This window comes from Carassius auratus, unplaced genomic scaffold, assembly GCF_003368295.1.
Source record: "Carassius auratus strain Wakin unplaced genomic scaffold, ASM336829v1 scaf_tig00011176, whole genome shotgun sequence".
NCBI lineage: Eukaryota > Metazoa > Chordata > Actinopteri > Cypriniformes > Cyprinidae > Carassius > Carassius auratus.
This window is the reverse complement of record NW_020524175.1, coordinates 160296-180863: the sequence shown is the minus strand read 5'-3', so window position 1 is coordinate 180863 and position 20568 is coordinate 160296. Positions and strand designations below refer to the sequence as shown.

Genomic DNA, 20568 nt, shown 5'->3' with positions numbered 1-20568 from the left:
TTATTTTATTTTTGTTTCTCTTTTTAGGTTCATTTAATTTGATATTTATTTTTAAAAAAATTATGTGAAATTTATATGTTTACTGTAGTCCATTGCAATTTATTTACCATATTTCATTATTTAAATGTTTTTTGTTAATTATCTATTTTTATGTTTGATCATTATTATTATTAACTTATTTATTTTCGTCTATTATTAATTTTATTTATTATTTAATTCATTTGTATTTAATTACTCTAATGCATTATCTATGTATTTATTTTAATTAATTGTTATGCAATTCATTATTTATTTATTTGTTTAATTGTTTGTTTGTTTGCTTGCTTGTTTGTATGTATGTTTGTTGCAGTTCATTACAGTTTATTTACTGAATACATTTGAAGACTTGTTAACGAGAATAGAAATCAGTCATTTGTCCTGCCTGGTTCTGAGTGGTTCAGCCTGATCTCTCAAGTTCTTGTGTCTGTTTCTGCTGTGTTTCCAGAGTCTGATGTGGTCAGTTTTGACGGCAGCGCTAGCTTGCTCTTCAGGCCGGATCCCAGCATCAGTCTGGCAGACAGAGACGTGTTGTCCATGAACTTCAAAACCCTGCTGAACTCTGGGATGCTGGTTCACATGGAGAAGAACAGCGGACACTCACTCACTCTGGAGTTATTCAGAGGGAAACTTCTCCTGCAGCTCAGAAAAGGTAATAAAATACAACTGCTCTAATTAGTAATTATATTCTTTCATGTTGATAAATGTCGATTTTGAGCCTATTTCAGTTTCAAGTCATTCAGTTTTAGGTAGACAACATGCAAGCAGAGTGTTTTGGGCTACAAACTATATGTTAAAAGAATATGATATGATACAGCAATTCCATCCTTTAGTAATTCCACTGTACACTGTTGTAGACCACGTTAATGAATTACTGATTCATATATTTATATGCCATCTTTTTTAATTAATTAATCTCACAAAAGCTGTTAGGAACATGTCAGGATTATATTTCACCCCAAAAGCAAAAAAATAAAACCATAATTCAGCACAGTGTTCAGTGTCGCCCAGCCCACAGCTCTACAGATGTCAGCCAGAGAGAGGCTGTACTCCAGAATATAGGAGGAGGCAACAATCCATGTGGAGTGAGCCCTCACCACCAGGGGACAAGGCTCAACTTGGGATTGATGTGCTAAAGTGATGGCATCCACTATCCAGTGAGCCAACCTCTGCTTGGAGACTGCCTTCCCTTTTTTCTGACCTCCGTAGCAGATAAAGAGCTGATCACAGCTTCTGAAGCTCTGGGTGCGGTCCACATATATACAAAATGCTCTTACGGGACACAGAAACACCAAGGTTCACCACCTGATCGCGTGTGGTGGGAACCTTGGGCACATATCCAGGCTGGGGTCTCAGGACAATGTGAGAGCAGGCTGGCTCGAACACAAGGCACTCTTCGCTCACTGAAAATCCTTGGAGGTCCCCGACCCTCTTAATGTTACGATCAGGAGCATTGTATAAGCAGACAGGAACTTAAGCTCAGCTGAGTTTAAAAGTTCAAAGAGATCTCTCTGAAGACCAGCCAGGACAGTAGAGAGATCCCAGGATGGCACCAGGGGTGGCCTTAGAAAGATTTAACCTTCTAGTACCTCTCAGGAACTTAACAATGAGATTGTGCTTTCCCAGGGTCTGGCTCTGATGTGCTGTGATAACAGCCATATATTCTACAACCTTTCTTGAAGAAAAGAAAGCATTACTCCAATCGTGCATCTTCTGGGTCTTCTCGGTGAGAAGAACACCAGTTCATGAACAGACTCCACTTCAGAGCATAAGCTTGCCTCGTCGAGGGAGCTCTAGCCTGAGTAATCGTGTTTACCACCACCAGTGGCAGATCACTTAAGTCTGCCGTCCTGTTCAGGAGCCACACATGGAGGTCCCAGAGATCTGGACATGGTGGCCATATGGTGCCGAGCCTCTGATAAAGGAGGTCCTTCCTTGGAGGAATGCCCAGGGAGGACCATAAGTTCCGAAAACCAGAACGGGAACCGGGATGCATACAGATAGAGGGTGCCACTCTGTTCCACGTGAGAAGAGATGGGCGAGAACGCAGCAAAGCCATGCCCATAGGCTCGTAATCAACATATGAGTCATACACAAATGCAGCTTAAGCGTGTTGGGATGCCCAGACACTGATGGCAACGCTTGTGGCCGTCGATAGAGGACAGGTTACTAATGCAACCAAGAGAACACAGACGAAATGGCATCTTTAAAAAGACGCTAGTCGTCCATGATGAGAAACCACTCTGTTAGTTGAAGCACTGAATCAACAGGGACACCTCTGTTTGCGCCAACACGCCAACCAGCAACAGCTTCTTTCTTCCAATCAGAATGAAAAGGTTGTGTAGAGAAGAAATCATTCACTCACTTGGCACCAAAGCAAAAATCTGTTGAGTAGATGCACCTGTTGCCTATTTATACACGTATGCACAGGGAGTGGCTCAGGTATGCAAAATTCATTGGCATTTTCTCTAAAAGTAAGAGCAGAGCGCTCTCAAGTAAGCCCCCTATGTCATGACATAACTTCTAGTGACCTGCAGATAGGTACCATAAAAAGTCTCAGTGCCATACTTCCGGCAACCCAGTGAGCGCAGTATCCAGTGCATGTGCTTTTAAGCTTCCTTATCACTACGTTGCCCCGCCCGTGATGTCCATCCATTGGACTGATTACACACGTGATTCAGAGCTTGGTCATGCTGAAGGCATTCCCATAGCGTTTCGACAAAGCAAATTTCCTGTATTGTATTTCCTGAAGTCTCTCTGAGCTCAGCTGGGTCTGTCTAGAGGAGTTTGAAGGCCTTGCGTCTGTAAATCTGGGATTTTCCATCGTGAAGTACCTGCAGTCTAACTGCCGCTCTCTTTGCTTTCACCTTAATTTAAAACAAATCAAAGATGTCTGCCATCACTTATTAGAGAGAGTTTGCAAAGTGCTAAAGTGGTCTCTCGGCCAGGCTCTGATAATGGCTTGACTCTGTTTGTCAGAAATACATGTAGCACTCGCTGTTGTCTTTGCCGCTGCTGATAATGGCCGCTCGTTCCTCTTGTTTAGATGAGATTTACTGTGCCGTAAGGACATTGCACTTCAAAGCTATAGCTGCATTCGATTGGGATCATTTTAGGAGACATTACATTCAGCCAGTGTTGAATATACATCACTCGAGATGGCTTTTAAAATGTTTTAGGCTTGAAGTACCTGCATATGAGGCTAGAAACTAAATAATGAAGAATAGATTAATATAGATATATTCATATATTTTATAAAACATTTTTAAACATGTTTTATTATGGGCCTTTTAAACCAGTTTAGCAGATAAAGTTTTAATTTAATTATATATTTTTATTTATTTATTTTTTTTTTATGATTTGTCATTTTAATTAGTTTTGGGGTGTTTTTTTCTCCATTTTTAAATATGGTTTTATATCTGCAATTTTATTTGATTGTGTAATCAGAATTGACACTATTTACCTTATATTCATGATCCTGCTGTTCAGATTTGCATGAGACAAATTACATAACAAACTGTTATTATTTATGATTTTAAGAATTCTAAAGCATCAGTCAATGCGGACAGAACAATGTGTATTTAAATCCAAACTCAGACTAGAGAAGTTTGGGGCAGAACATGACCCACTGGAGCACAAAACAAACAGACAGCTTGATGAATGCAAACGACCAGCAGAATAAAACAGTTTGGGATATGGGGCATAAATCTTGATGTCACAGCTTGTTTGCAGATGTATTTTTCGGCACAGACAGAAGCCTGTATTTGCCAGTGACTAACATCTGTCTGCTTCACAACAACAACAAGATCGGCACATAAGCTGCTGGGCTCGTCTGATGATTGGACCTGTGGCACAGTTTATTTTCTGAACCACTGCTTCTCAGTGCAGTCATGCTAAATTTATGCAGGTTTTCAGTTAGGGATGACGTGAATATTTAAAATACAATCGCGACAGAATGAATCCACTACTGTATGTTCCTCAAAAAACCCTAAATGTCCTTCAAATAAATTATACTGCAAACTTCAGCTTCCCCAGACTTGATATCAAATTCTACTTGCAGACAAAAAGCATGAAATCTGATGAAAACAGTACATCCTCTGCTGCTGCAATCTTCACATTTCCAAATGCCAAAGTCAAACGTAAATGGCAAATCGAACACGTACATTTAATTGTCAAACTCGTACAGACACGCAGCATGAGATTTACAACCACAGACTGAGATGAGATGAGAAAACACAGGAAAAAACCATCCGTTTCACACAGACAGTTATGAGATTCAGTGAAGTTTCCTCCTGAGAAAAGCAAATATGAAACCAAAGAAAAAATTAACTACCGTCAAAATATTAACCCTGAAGGTGCCGCAGTATAACAGTCTACAAAAAGTTACTCAAAAAAAGAAAATTACTTTCTTTTGATAAAATAACCAAAAAAATAGTTTATAAATAATAAAATAAAATGAAATATAAAAACGTAAAAACTCGTTAAAAGACGAGCATTCATTCGCACATCAGTTATTCAGTATATATATATATATATATATATATATATAATCTAGGCTGAATAATAAGCTTTTTAAATGCTATTTGAGCATAAAAAAACAACATTGACGGGGCAGTTCATTTCAGATTTTGTTGCTGATTTGAAATATGTTATTTAATCGCGAGTGCAGTGAGCAGTTTTTGAGATTTCAGGATTCCCTCATTCATTTAGATAGGATTTATTTGAGCTGCCCGGAGGCATTGCAAAGATGGCGGCGAGGGAATGGATTTTCCTTGAAAGGGACTTTGCTTTAACTCAACCAACCAAGTGTCTGACCACGACCTCACCCCTCCCCCATCCCCCAACCATTAGAATTTCCGTAGGCGGGATTTATTTTACTGATATTCTAATGGACCGCTTTGGGACATCACAAAACCCCGGAAAACAGTGCTGCAGTCCAAAAGAGCTGTTCGGTGTAGTTCTTGAAAAGTTCTTTAAAACAAAATATCTCCCTTTTGGAGTGGACTTTGAGATTTTAAGTTTGTATCTTTTTCTGTCCAATGTCAGAAACATACATGGCAGCAATGCCCAAACATACACACTACACACTGACCAAAATTCCAAAAGTGAAAAGCATAATAGGACCCCTTTAAAATTATGGTAAAATAAAATGTTAATATTAAGGGGAACACTTTAGTAAAAGGGGGAAAATTTATAAAACTGAATTTTTTTTAGCAAAATAAATATATTAAAAACAATATATTGTAAAACAGACTATTGACCATAATGTATTTAAAATTTAGCAAACTATTAACTTTGTGCTTTTTTAAAAAGCCCATAACCCCCCCACCCCCCCCCCTCCGGAATTATTTTATACCAGTGATTTAATGGGGATTTAGCATAACTGTATAATCTCAAAAGTGCACTCTCAAAAAAAAAAAAATCTGAGACTGTGTAATGCTGAACAACCAAACATTTTATTAAGATAAATTATTATGTACATTAGTATATACACTAACAAAAAATATTCTGCCACAAGGAAACAAATCTAAAAAAAATATATATATAATAACCTATTCTATTATAAACACTATTTACCCTCCAGTACACTCACGTTTATGTTGACAGCAAGATTCTAAGTTAAGGTAACTTACAGGCTAATTGACATTCAGTTACTTGCTTGCTAACGTAGCATTCTATCTGGGTAATACTATCACCAGGTAATACTATTTTCCACAGAATCTGCATTTGAAAGCCTGGTGGTCAGTCACTACTGCTAGTTTATTTTTGTGGCTAGCTAGTTATTTATATATACACAGTCGTGTAGCCTGTCAGATACGCCACCGCCAATCAAATTACGGCGTTTCTTGTACTGTCGTTGTCCTGGTCATTAGAATTGATCCAAATAGCAGTGCAAAGATCCAAATAGCAGTTCAAAGTAGCTTGCTAAATATTGGTGGGGAAAAATTAGTCATCTCAAAATATTGATTGGGACTAGTACCTAGCGCCCCCCCCCCCCCCCTAAACCTACGCCCGTGTGCGTGTGTGTGTGTATGTGTGCGTGCGTGTGTGTGTGTGTGTATACATAATAAATATACACCGTACTCACACATACAGTATGTAAACAAGCTTTAAATAAAAATAATAAATAAAATAAATTATTTGGGAAAACAGGACTTGCTCGTGTGAGATTGCTTAACTATATTTTATTATATAAATATGAAAACCAGTGAGTCAGTGGTCATGTACAATGAACCTATTACTATTAATGCATCTATTTTATGTTTATGGCACGCAACATGTCTATCAATTATTCTTCAGCTACAATCGGTCGGTCTGGCACTGGTCAGTTACCATCAGAATATGAACTAGCTCTGCTTTGATTTTACGAAGATCACAGCTCTGGTGTAATTTAACACTTAGTGTTCCACTGCTTAATATTTCATGATCTTTGTTCCTCTTAGGAAGCAGAATAACACCAGCCCGGCCTTGATCTGTCCTGTTCACTCGCATGACAGCCACACTCATATTAGTGTTTGAAGAGCCAACCTGATTAATAAAAAATAATACACCGTCAATCCGTCATCATCTCACTATGAAAATATGAGAATTGCCTGTCCTCTTCTGTCAGCTTTTTAAAAGTGTTCCTGAAATTTTGATCACGCATCAAGTATCAAAAATATAGCCACATGACCAAAACATTATATAAGTTAACATCACTTAAAAAATTATAAAATTACATATCTTTTTTAAATATAAGTAAAATAAAGCATAATAATGATATATTACTCTTTATTAATATTTATAATAATTATACATAATAATACATAATCATTTGTGTGTATAATGTAATTTGTTATTTTGTTTTATTTTTATAATTTTTATTTTTTATTTCTTTACATTTTTGTTGTTTTATACACACACACACACACACACATAATTATAATAAATGAATACTAAATTATAACAATACAGCTAAGTTAAAAGTGTTAAATGTGAAATAAAATGTAAAGCTAAACAGAAATATTACAATTATTAAAAATGAAATATATATATATATAATAAAATATATAGAACATTCAATGATTTAAATAAATATATACATTTTACAATTAAATGTAATTAAATATTAATGAATTATTAATGTACAAATAATAATAATGATTATAAATGGGTAGATATATATATATATATATATATATATATAGAGAGAGAGAGAGAGAGAGAGAGAGAGAGAGAGAGAGAGAGAGAATATTTATTATTATTATTACATATTTATTTTGTATTATTTTTCTTATTATTTCTTGATATTTTTTTTATTTATTATGTGTGTGTCACTGAAATGGCAACCCAACACAGTTCCAAAATAGTTATTAACTATTTTCCTTAAACGTATTTATATAAAAGATGTGTCTTATGCACTGTTGGGAACGTTACTTTACAAAAGTAATTAGTTATAGTTACTCACTACTTGTTCCAAAAAGTAACTGAGTTAGTAACTGAATTACTCTATAATAAAAGTAACTCGTTACCAGGGAAAGTAATTTGCGTTACTGTAAAAAAAAAAAAAAAAAAAAGTTTCTATATGTCAAATATATATCTTTGTAGATGCGTATCACATTACATGTACACATTTCATGCACATTCTTGCCTTTGAACACAATTAATTTGACGTAGTGCTTATATCTCCACCTTGAAAATGCCAACTTTTCATCGGATTGCTCCTGACTCGCCATCTCTGCTGCGAATCTTTGTTTAGCTGTTGCGTGCGTGCGCGTTTGCGTGTTTATGTATGTGTGTGTGTGTGTGAGTTTGACGCCGCTGGCGTAAAAACACTGGCTCTGATTGGCTACCATGAAACACATGACCTCTGCCTTAGCTAATCATAATCACTTATCTCTTTATTAACCCAGATCCTCACTCGCTGTGTGAGCCAGGGGTGCGTTTGGGGTGTGTTCGGATTACATAGTTTATTAAATCAATGCATAGTAACGCACCGCATTTAACGTCCAGTAACGTTAACTGCGTTTTAACAACGGGAAAAGTAATTAGTTAGATTGCCCCGTTACTGAAAAAATAACGTTGTTACCCAACGCCGTTCTTTTAAACGCCGTTATTCCAAACACTGGTCTTACGGCTGTAAACATTTAATCTTCTTTTGATTACAATCTCTCGTCTTTTGCTTAAATTATGCATTGTTTTATGGAACAGTGTGTATATGAATACTTACACACTGCTTACTTTGTACAGTATATAAATATAGTGTGTGAAATTGTATGTGCAGTAAATGTTTCAAAAAGCTACATTGTTACCTCATGACATGCATGTTAGTGAATGGTGATTGTGTGTGTGTGTGTGTGTGTGTGTGTGTGTGTGTGTGTGTGTGTGTGTGTTTCAGGCCAGGGTCTGTGGCCTCTGGTGTCTCTTGGCAGTCTGCTGGACGATCAGCACTGGCATCACGTCAGCGTGGAGCGAGTTCGAGGACTGGTGAACTTCACCGTGGACAAAAACACCCAGAAGTTCCAGCTGCCTGAGTCCTGGAGTCTCTCTGAGATAAAGGAGGTGAGCGCTGACGACCTCCAGCTCAATAAAGCATTTCAAACACGTCGATTATATACACAACATAAATCAGCTAGAATAGAAATGTCTGTGGAATTAGATTTCACTGTCCGAGTCTTTCTACACTGTTCATTTATATTCACATCAACACTTATACCTCATATTACAGTAAACTACAAAAGCCAAGTTTATTTATACAGAACATTTCATGCACAATAGTAATTCATAGTGCTTTACATAAAAAATTATTACAAAACTAAGTAAAAAAAAGTAATAATAATAACAATATTTTAAAAGTATATATTAATATATTCTGTAAATAGAAGTTATAAAAGGTGCATAAAAAATTAAAAAGCAATAATAGTAAATACTATAAGTAATTCATTACTAAAAATCATAATTGTAAGAGTTATTTCAAACAATATTAGCAAACTTAAAGCTGCGGTAGGGAAACTTTTGACGCTCTAGCGGTTAATAAACAGAACTGCTTGCGTCTTGCGGAAGAACATTGTAGCCGGAACTACTTCTCTCTGTTTATGTCTATGAAGAATCACAAAGGTACTGGGTTACTCCGCCGCGGTACCCCCGAAGCAATCTAAAATAGTCCGAATATAAACACTTGTGTACCCTAGTGATTCAGGACAGGCTAAAAACACGGTTTGGAAAATGGATTCATGGTGTACTCGCTTATTATATACATTTTTCTACATTTTGAACACAAACAAAGTTACGGACCACAGCTCTGATTGGTTGTTTCTTACCGGGAGCGGATGACTTTCTGCAAATGGCAATAGGACACTGGGAGGAGCCAGAGGAGCTTGATTTTTTTCACAGATTATCTGTCTCATATTCTACTGTCAGGACATAATGGCAGGTTTAATAAAAATATAAAAAATATATTTTTACAAAAGTTACCTACTGCAGCTTTAATACATACTCTATATATTTTGTGTATTCAATTTGTCTCCCATGTTAACATGTAAACTAGCAAAAAAAAAATGTTTTTAATTATATTTAATAATAAGATTTTTAAGATTTTTCTGTCATCATTTGAAGTGGATCAATAAAGTTCTTCAAAGTTTTGAAGAACAGGTTTTGTTTAGGTTTTAAGACAACACTGATGAAAGTTTTGATGCACTTCAAATGTTGACTTCTGTATATTAATAATAATAGAAAATTAACAATATACATTTCATTTCAATTTTATATATGTATATAATTATTTATTTTATTTGTTGTTTTTTTACTAAATTTGTAGAACTTTACAGTCATAGTTACTAATTGCGGTGTGAACACACAGTAACACTAGTTAACCAATAAATAATTAATTTGTCAATAATTAACAAAAATAATTAAAATATAATATATTCATATAATTGAAATTAATTTAAATTAATAAATTGATATAATTAAGTATGTGTGTGTGTTATCTATCTATCTATCCATCCATCCATCCATCCATATATATATATCAGAAAAGTGTGTTGTATTTCCACAGTATTTTCACAGTATTTTATCGTTTAACTGCATGTCATTAGTGTAAAGGTAGTTTCTGCATATTTTTACAAGCGCATGAAAGAGTTTAAATGATTGTCTGTGCAAATCAACAGTCTGTCAGTGGAGTTTATCTCCTTAATTTCATATCCCTCTGTTAATGTGTGTGATTTCTGACATGGATCTGTCGTTCTTTCACAAGATCAGTTTCAGTGGAACGTCAGCGGCTGGACTCCAGAAGACCCACTCCAGAACAAACTTCCACGGCTGCTTGGAGAACGTGCTTTACAACGACATCAGCGTGATGGAGCGAGCCGAAGACCAGCAGCTCTCCATCACGGTTAGTGTGTGAACACAGTCACGTCTGCAGATGCTGGATCTGACCGTCAGCTGCTGGCTATCCTCATTTCTCCATAATGAGAGCGTTGTGTTTCCGTGACCCTTACTGTGTTTCCTCCATTATACAGGGTTTCTTCTTGTTTTACAACCATTGTCTTGGGACTTTGGGGGTTAAACCAATTACCATCCCTTTAATTCATTGTGGTAATGGCTGTGACATTGGTTTCAAGATAATAGCCAGGAGAGCGAATGCATAATTTATAAAGCAGACGTTCTTCCTGCTCTCGGTTGTGCTACAGTGTTTGTGTCTCCCGCAGGGGAACGTCAGCTTCACATGCGCCGAATCCATAGACGTGCCGGTGACCTTCGCCAGTCCTGAGAGTTTCCTGGCTTTGCCGTGGGTCTCCGGTGGAGAAAGTGCATCGGTCGCTTTGCAGTTCAGGACGTGGAACAGAGCCGGCCTGCTGATGACCTTTGACCTGCAGCATAGCGCGGGAACGCTGTGGCTCTATCTGAGCGAGGCCAGAGCGCGACTGCAGATCCATAAGACCGGCCGGATCGTGACGGACATCACCACAGGTTCAGATCATGCATTGTGGGATATATATCCCATAGTTTCAGTTTATTTGACAGTCAAAGTAGAATCCATCTCTCTTGTGTGTGAAGGGTAAAGCAAAGTCAACATCAGTGGCCCTTTCTGCTCTGAGCAATGCGATATCTATCAACATTTACATCACAAAGAAACTTTCTGGCTGAAAATAGTTTTATTGATTAACCCAATGAATGCAGAACACTGATTAACTTTGAATATGAGGTAGAATGCTTCATATGTAGTGGGTGAAACAGATTGCAGTATGCAAACAAACTTTTCAGGATCTTGAAATATTTTTCAGCTTTATATTCATCTGCATTTTTAATTATTATTTTTTTAATTATTATTATCAATATTATAATATATTTTTTTAAAATATAAAGTAAAATATACATTTTAGACACAGTAGATAGTGTTATTTTAGTATCATGGATAAACTATTATACTTAATATATATATATACATACACACACACACACACACACAAACAAACACACATATACTGTGTATATAGTGCATTTTATTTTGTTTATTTTATTTTTAGTTCAAATTTTTGTCTTTGTAGTTTATATAGTTATATGGAGTCTAGTTTTTAGTTGCAGTTTATTTAGTTATTTTAGTACTTTAAAAACGTCAACAAAATTAAAATAATAAATTTTGCTTTGGCAACTAGCTGAAATAAAATACAAAACAAATTTTTTTAATCTGTTCCGCTATAGTTGCATTGAATAATTTCTTATTTTCATTTAGTTCAAATTTATTTACTTAAATAACTTTAACTAAAATAAAAAGTATAAATTAAATATTAACTGAAATACACAATAAAAAAAACTTTAAACTGAAGAACTAAACTAAAATTTAAACTGTAAATTTAAGTATTATAGTTGTTTATATGTTGAATTGAATTATATTTATATTTTCTTTTTTCATTTTAATTTTAATATAAAATACATATTAATAATAAAATAAGTTTTTGACATTTTTATCATAATTTTTTCATTAAACTTAGTTTAAATAGTTATAATCTGTATTAGAGCTGTTGTTTTTTAGTTGTATTTATAGTTGTATTAAATTCTTTTTAGATATTTTTTATTTAGTTATGTTGCCGTTTGTTTCCATTAAAAAAAATGCATTTTTAATCCATTTTTGTGTGAACTTCTGGCATTCCAATCCAATATTGCATCAAGACAGAGCTGCTTTCAGGTTCATTTGACACATTAGAAATAAAGCATTGTTGGATTAAACAAAATACATTTAGGCACGTGTCACCTGTTTATGTTGATGCATACAGAAAATATACATGCTGAACACAATATGCACAATGCATTTCTGAAAAAGCACTGTTAGTTTGCTATTATATAATTCCATATAGACTCTAAGACAGAAATCTGTTCTTGCGGTTTATGTTAATATGATCTTTTGGCTCTCTCTCTCTCCACAGGTGCTGGTTTAAATGACGGTCAGTGGCACTCTCTGGAGCTGGCTGTCCGTCGAGGCCGTCTCGCAGTCACCCTGGACAGAACCGACAGCTCTACAGCGTCCACTTCCTTCCCCGTCGCTCCTGACAGCCAGCTATTCTTAGGCGGTAAGAGCAACCTTTAGCCATCCATCGCTGTCTGCTAACAGAAAGCAACATGCTAGCTCCGAGTAATTTCCCTCTACACGAGCCCAGTCCTTCACGTTAATCAATCCGTCGTGTCACTCAACACACAGCTTCCGCTGAGAAAAGCACATTGGTTTAGCTTTCCAGCAGTTTGGGGCTGAAACTCTCGGAAGCTTAATTGCCTTCAGCTCAGTGACTGGAGAGAGAGAGAGAGAGAGAGAGAGACGTCACTGCTGCAGTGTTTCTGCTCTGAGCTGCAGTAAAGCATGCATCAGATCATCATGTTATGAGACAGTTGTCCACATATAAGCATTGACATGACAGTGTGTGAAATATTGCATGTACATTTCTCATGTGATTTGTAAATATTTGTGCAATCCAAATGATTTTTGCAGCTAGCATTGTTAGTGTTACATAAAAGAGGACAGGAGTAAAAAAAATAATAATAATAACAAGTAAACATTGTGAAATCTATAACTGAAATAAAGTCTAAATAACTCAAATGAAATAAAGTCAAAAATGTAAGTTATTGTATTTCAGATAAACTAAATTAATACAAAATAATAAAAACTATAGACATATAAACATTTATTTTCTGAAAACAATCAAAAATGTATTAACATAAAAAAATTAAAGTTAACAAATAAAATGAACTGTAAACTAAAAATACTAAAACTGAAAAACTATAAACAATTAACCTAATTTATTTCAGCTAAAAGAAATACAAATTAATAAAAAATATGTAGACATGTATAAAATATAGTATTTTTTATTTAACTCAAAGCTAATTATTTTTGTAGTTAACTAAAACTAAATATATATATATATATATATATATATATATATATATATATATATATATATATATATATATATATATTTTTTTTTTTTTTTTTTTTTTTTTTTTTTTTACTCATAAATGTTAACTGAAAAAAAAACTAAAAAAAAAACTCAATCCTATTTTATTTCAGCTAGTTGCCAACATTTCTCATTTCCATTTAGCTCAACTTGATGTACTAAAATAATAATAAATAATAATAATAGATAACTAAAACTAAGTATTTTACTAAAACTAAACATTAGCTAAAATTTAAATAATTTATAAAAACTGTAGTACTGTACATCAATGACACTTAAATAACACTGCCCTAGCTTAAACCTGTTATTGTGTGTGTATTTTGGTCTACAGGATGTCCAGACACAGAAGACCGCAGCGGCTGCAGAAACCCCTTCAGTGTTTTCCAAGGATGCATGCGTCTCATCCGGACGGACGGAGCTTTAGTGGATCTCATCCGAGTGCAGCAGATGTTGATTGGGAATTTTAGCAATCTACAGATGGACATGTGTGGGATCGTCGACAGGTAAGCAATTACGCTTTTATGTGAACTCGCAAAACATTCCACTTTCCATTTTCATCCTCGCTAAATATATGTGTTCAGCTTGATTATGTAAATAGAGAGATTAATTAGCCAGAGAAATGGCACTGAATACTGATTGGCTGAAAGACAGACGATGAGCCCGAGGGAGAAACTGACCTCGTTTAAATATTTATCCATCTGATCAATCGCATTGACTCACTTTTTGCTCCGTTCTAAATGCAACTTTTGTTCACAGTTTAGTTTAAAGGGCATGCTGTTTTTGCAGCAGAGTTTCTGGACTTTCTGTTTATTTATTAAATGTTTTTTGCATCACTGTTTGTGATATGAATGAGATCTCAAATTGTGCAGCTTGTTAAGGAGAGTTGTTACATTTTAAACTGTTGGAAAAATAATTAATTTAAATTTAAATGATGGCAAAAAATATAGTTTAATATTATTTAACATTGTGGAAACATTTTAAAATCAATTCCAGATAATTAAAAAAATATATTTTTTATTGTATTAATTTTAAAATATTAAAATAATTGTAAGAATGAGAAAAAGACTAGGTACTTCTAAAAGCAGAAGTGTGTAATTTCTGTGGCACTTACAATACTTAGGCGTGCATGATATTTTTGTATCAGCCAAGGTTTCTTTATTTTTAAGTGCATTATTCAGTGTTTATCAAAGCGTAAAAATAAAGTAAATTAACATGAATAATTTAATATCCAGTTTAGAATATAGGATATTTAATTATGCATGCCTATGTATCCTATTTTTACACTAAGATCACTTTTTATTATGAAAAACTCACTAAATATAACATTTTTTTAAATTTAATAATTTATTTATTTAATGCTGGTAAATGTAATTATTTTAACAATGTTAACAACTAATAATTTTAACATTTAAACAAATAAATTTTTAACATATAAGAAGTTTTATGTACATTATAATTTATGCATTGTATTTAAAAAGATTGTTTTATTTTTTATTTATTCTTACAAAATCTTTTACAATTTTGTTTTTAATTAATATATATTTTAATTATATTGTGTTTTAAAACATATGCAATTGCTTTTTACTTTTATATATCTACACAATTCAACTTGCGTTGCATAAAACATTTAGAAAATAATCATAAAATAACCAAAACTAAAATAATAGAGAATAATGCATACATGATGTTACAAAGCACAAATATACATTTTATATGAATTTGACAAAGCTTGTACAGTTTTTGCAGTCGTAGTTCAACAATATGGATTTTTCAATGGAGATGAGATGAAATTGCTGATATTAATATCTTTGTTTTGTTTTTAAAGCCTATAGCTGTATATTTTCCATTGACAAGGCTGTCTGTAGATTTTGTCTAAAGGAGGATGTTGTGCTGTTTGACCAAGTCCACACTGTTATCATATTGGCCTGGCTAGTATGTAACTAGTATGCAGTGTTTATTGCACACATTGTGCAGTCTCTCTACTGTATGTACTGTACATGTGGAAGAATTGACAATAAAGCAGACTTGACGTGACTGAAACTGGATTAATATCACAATATGCCTTTATTCACTAGCCTTTGCTGACTCTTTAATCACTGCACAAGGTTTCACATGCTGTATGAATCAATGTTGGCTGGTTTTAGTATACTCTGCAGGACTGATTGTGATTGTGTTTCTGTCCTGTTGGACGTTTGCTTCATTTGGCTTGATGCAGAAATGACCTTCTTTTGCTTTGAGACTGCAGTGAATCTCCTGAAGACGAGGCTGTATTTGTGACAGAGATATTTCTTTCTTCTGTGTGTTTGATGGGCTATAATGCGCCGCTGTGACCGAGCAGTTCAGGGTGAAGGGGAATATCTCAAGTGAATATTGTTTTTGGTGAGACTCGATGCAGATGTAGATGCGTTGCCTCTGGGTTCTCGTTTACATTCTGAAAGGTTCTTTCGTCTGTCATACTGAAGACTTCTGGGATTGCTGTTTGTTCATTTGTTTAAACGGTTTATTGTGCTTTTAGTGATGTTTGCACAGCTATTGCAGCATCGAGTTAGTGATCATTCTGCATCGTTTGTGACATATATATCTTAAATTGCATGGCTTGTTAAGGAGAATTGTTATTTTACATGTTAAAATTATTTTAAAATATTGCACATTTATTTTTAATTAGAAAAATATATTTTTTATTATTTAAACTAATTTAGATTTATTGAAAATATATATATATTTTTTTACTTTACTTAGTTTTAAAATATAAAAATATTTGTGTTCATTTATATATAATTTTGAATATACCACCATACCGGTGTATTTAATTACTGTGCAAAATGTTGCCCTTCTAAGCAGCGACTGCGAGGCGTGGTGAGGGTAAACTCAGAAGTGCTCTGGTGTTACGTTATAACGCCGGTTTCACACAGTCGTTCTCCAGTGCTTATTAACCAGGGGGGCAGGGTTTCATATTTTTTTGAAGCACCCCTGGGCGCCGCCATTGGCTAGCATTAACATCACCTGCTGTTAGCATTCCATTGACTCCCATTCATTTTGGTGTCACTTTGACAGCAAATAACTTTACATCTGAGGCGTTTAAAGACTCCATTTGTCCATTAATTATTTGTAAAGAAACACGAAAATGTATAAAAGGCTCCATTACCTTGTTTCTTACGTTATGGTCCCGTAGAAGCAGATTTAGTAAAAAATAGGTTAACGATTGCGTCATAACCAGCGACTCTCTGTCGCACTGTAGAGAAATTACCGTATGGACAGGAGGAGAAGCTCTTTTCCTGTCTATGAGGCTATCGGGGGGACGTGGAGGCATGAAGTCAAGGGAGATAATTAATCAGAATACTTACCAAAATGTGTCTTCCTATTCATGCTCGCCTTCTCTGGAAGATTCGGCGGGTGTTTCAGATTTTTCTTGGCACAGCGATTAGAAGATTTACAGGTTGCTCACGTGACATCTACGTCATCAAGCTAAGTTTGAGTCTGCGCAGTACGCCCGACCCCCAGGAAATGGGTGCTTCTAATTGACTTCACTTGTCTCCATTGAATCCAGTGGGGTCGCTGTGTCCATTTCTTTTACTGTTTATGGTATTAACGGATTCCAGCTGCACGAGGTTGCGGTGCATCGTCTGCAGCAGTGTAGCGATCGTTTACGTAGGCTACGTATTTCTATTTTTGCTGTGCTGTAGGCGCTGAATTAAAGTGACAGCACATTGTACACGGGAAAAATGAACATGGATTGACATGGAAACGCAGTCATTTCACAATAAATGTATACTAATTAAAGCCTACTGTGTTTCACACGCAGCACATGGTTTTTTGGCTAGGTTTAAAACAAGAAAAATAGCACTTTTAGATAAACGAGGAAAACAACATATATGTTCACTTTTATGGAAGCAGAAAAACAAAGTTCATTAAAGGGGGGTGAAATGCTCGTTTTCACTCAATCTCCTGTTAATCTTGAGTACATATAGAGTAGTACTGCATCCTTCATAACTCCAAAAAGTCTTTAGTTTTATTATATTCATAAGAGAAAGATAGTCTGTACCGATATTTCCCGGAAAAACACGACCGGCTGGAGGCGTGACGTGTGGGCGGAGCTAAAGAATCACGCGCGCCAGTAGGCTTTTGAGTTGAGAGCGTTTGGAAGCTGTGACATTACCGTGAGGGAAAAACCATCATCCAAAACAAACCATGGCTAACAGTCAGATTCAGCCGTTTATTTATGATCCAGAATCAGATCCTGAGGCTGAAATTTAACAAGAGCAGCATCAGCAACGACGTCTCTATGTGGTATGTACTGAAACTGTATATATTTGCTTAGCGGTTTTGGAAAATGACTAATTACTTTTTTTTTTTTTTTTTTTAAGCTGTACATGTGGAAAGTGCAGTTTGATGACAACATCGCATGTTGTTTACTTGATGTGCTTACGGGCTGATAGCTAAGTTAACAACACAGAGATATTTGAAGCAGTTTTACTCACCGCCTGCGGTTCCAACACACGATCGTGACCCTTTTTCGTTGGGACTGCATTATCCTTAAGAAATAAACCATGTGCAAATCCGGCGTCAAACTGGGCCTTGTTTGTAAAACAAGCATCTTCGAAATGCAGGGAACAAACACAAACACTTGCACAACTCCGTTGATGCTCTGTAAAAATAAACTCCATCCACTGGTCCCTTAATGCTGCTTTTTCTTTGGGGGGGGGGGTAATCTGTGCAGGGTTGTCTTGCCCTGGCAACCAAAAACACACTTCTTTTGTGACATTTCGCCACGCTCTCCCTCTGATCAGTGAACGTCTGTTGTGCTCTAACCGGAAGTAGTATTTTTGGAACAGAAATACTCCTTCAAACGTACAACTTAATTTTTGAAACTTTGTCCATGTTTAGCATGGGAATCCAACTCTTTAACAGTGTACAAAACTCAGTATGCATGAAATAGCCCGTGGGATTGCTTGTGATAAAGATTTAAATGCAAAAGGCACGAGAATGTTTCTGTCTGTGGTGTTATAAATTTCAATATTTCAATATAATTATATAAGAAAAGTAGGCTAATTATTGTGTTTAAATGTTTTGCTGCTTGCTTGAGCAGTTTATTATACAAACCTAGAAGTAAAATGCATGAATAATGCGTTGTTTATATTTATTGAGTTTAAACTAATCTCTATAACTATGAAAAATTGTTACTGTTCTGTGATAAAATCAGTGATGATCAGTGATGCGCGGTTCAATGTATAAACAACCCGCAAACGACCGATGTTTTCAACTAACCGGCCGCAACTCGGACCGCAAAAAAAGAAAAAGAAAATATTGTACCCGACCCGCTTCCTGACACACATTTTATACAAAGTAGTAAATGTGTCGCCCCTTTATTTTAATTTAATTACTTAAACAGGCTATAGCCTACAGGATAATAAGCGTTATGTCCGCACACATAAGGCTTGCCACAAAAAAACGGTTAAAGTAATGATTATGCATGTGACTAAATTAGCAAGGAGACATTTAATTGTTCAGTAATAAACTGGTGTTTTCTGTGTTGCTGCTAAAATGAAGTTGACGATGCAGACTCGCCATGAACACCAGAGAGAAATGCACATTCATATGGATTACATAATTAGAGAGTAACCCGTTTATTTTGGTTTGAATATTTTCATTTAAAAGTAGAAATTTCAAGATTTCTGTAATATATTGCCTATATTTCTTTTTAAACCCATCGACTAAAAGATTAAGACATACCTGTCCCAAAATATCACCCAAAGTTTCTACAGCTTTTTTCTTAGCTATTTCAGAATCTGGAAAAATGACTGGGGCAAACTTGTTACTGCAGTTGAGCGATATGAATGTGTGTGATGTACGGCATGATAAATGCTCGTCACCTGACCGAACAACACGCGCACTCTCCAATTTGGGATTCTTGAGGAGGTGTTCGTGCACCAGTCAACAGTTTGATTGATGTACGACTCAGCCTATCAACTAATGCTTTTATTGCTCTCCTCTGAACTATTGGACATAAGTTAATAGTACACCTATGGACGTATCCTTGTATTTATTAGGCAGGGTCAAATGAAAAAGCGGGACAGATGCTCAATTTGTGTGAGGCGGGACAAAGGGTAAAATTGCTGTACAGCTTATTAACAACGTAAAGTGGGACAGGTGGTCACTCTATAATCCCGAAGTTATTCAGCCAATAAAGTTTAGGCCAATGTATTTCAAAATTGTGTCTAGTACTATATAAATTACAAAGGTTTAATTGGCATCTTTATTTCAAAAGACCTGACCGACCGCAACCCGAATATCATTAAAAATATTTTTGGATGACTCGTAACCGCGGGTGGATCGACCCACACATCACTTTTGCCGTTACAGCCAAAAAGAGGAGCCTGGTCTGTTGTTTGGAGGTTTTTTGGTTTCCAAAAACCCGACGTCGACCAAACATCCATTTTATGCAAGTGCTGTCAGGCTAAAATTGTCGCCAAAGGCGATAACACAAGCAATTTGCTCCAGCACCTTAGGCGCAAGCATGTCTTGGAATATCAACCATCAGAAAATGCATTGTACACCTGATTATGCATGACTCAAAAAAAAAAAAAAAAATGTCATAAACCGGAAAACCGGCACAATTTTGAAAAAAAAAAAACGTTATATAAATTTTTGGTCAAACCACCCAACACCAACACTTAGATCACATTTGTTATTGTGACACAAATGTTAACACTGGTAAATGTCATTTTTTAAACATGTAAACAAATGTACATTTAACAATGCTCAGAATGAATATACATTTTTCACACTCTACACTGTAAAAAAAAAAAAACGTTTTAAGGAATAAAAAAGTAAATACAAATTATTGGTGTACATTTTACAAGAAAATATTAGAATATTATTTCAATCTCTCTACTTTATTTATTGTTTTAGTTATTTTTTTGCAATTAGTAGTTTCTTCCGAATGATCAGAGAACCACAACTTTTATTGGGAAAAATAAATCCTAGTTATTTTATTACATCAAGTGAGAATAAATTAAAATCAAATATGTTGCAACAGAATTTAGAAAATTTATTGTGAATTTAATTTCAACATTTTTATAATAAACAGTATATTATCACTCAGTCATTA

At 35.0% G+C, this 20568-nt stretch overlaps 1 protein-coding gene across 1 annotated transcript in view; it reads left to right on the top strand.

Moving 5' to 3' along the window:
• Positions 1–20568, top strand: part of cntnap3 (contactin associated protein family member 3) — a 108857-nt gene that overhangs the window by 45264 nt on the left and 43025 nt on the right. Inside the window, exons 5-10 of the mRNA XM_026245851.1 lie at positions 485–688; positions 8414–8577; positions 10271–10408; positions 10725–10986; positions 12441–12584; positions 13792–13963. Coding sequence (XP_026101636.1) covers positions 485–688; positions 8414–8577; positions 10271–10408; positions 10725–10986; positions 12441–12584; positions 13792–13963 — 1084 coding nt within the window. The remainder of the gene's footprint in view (positions 1–484; positions 689–8413; positions 8578–10270; positions 10409–10724; positions 10987–12440; positions 12585–13791; positions 13964–20568) is intronic.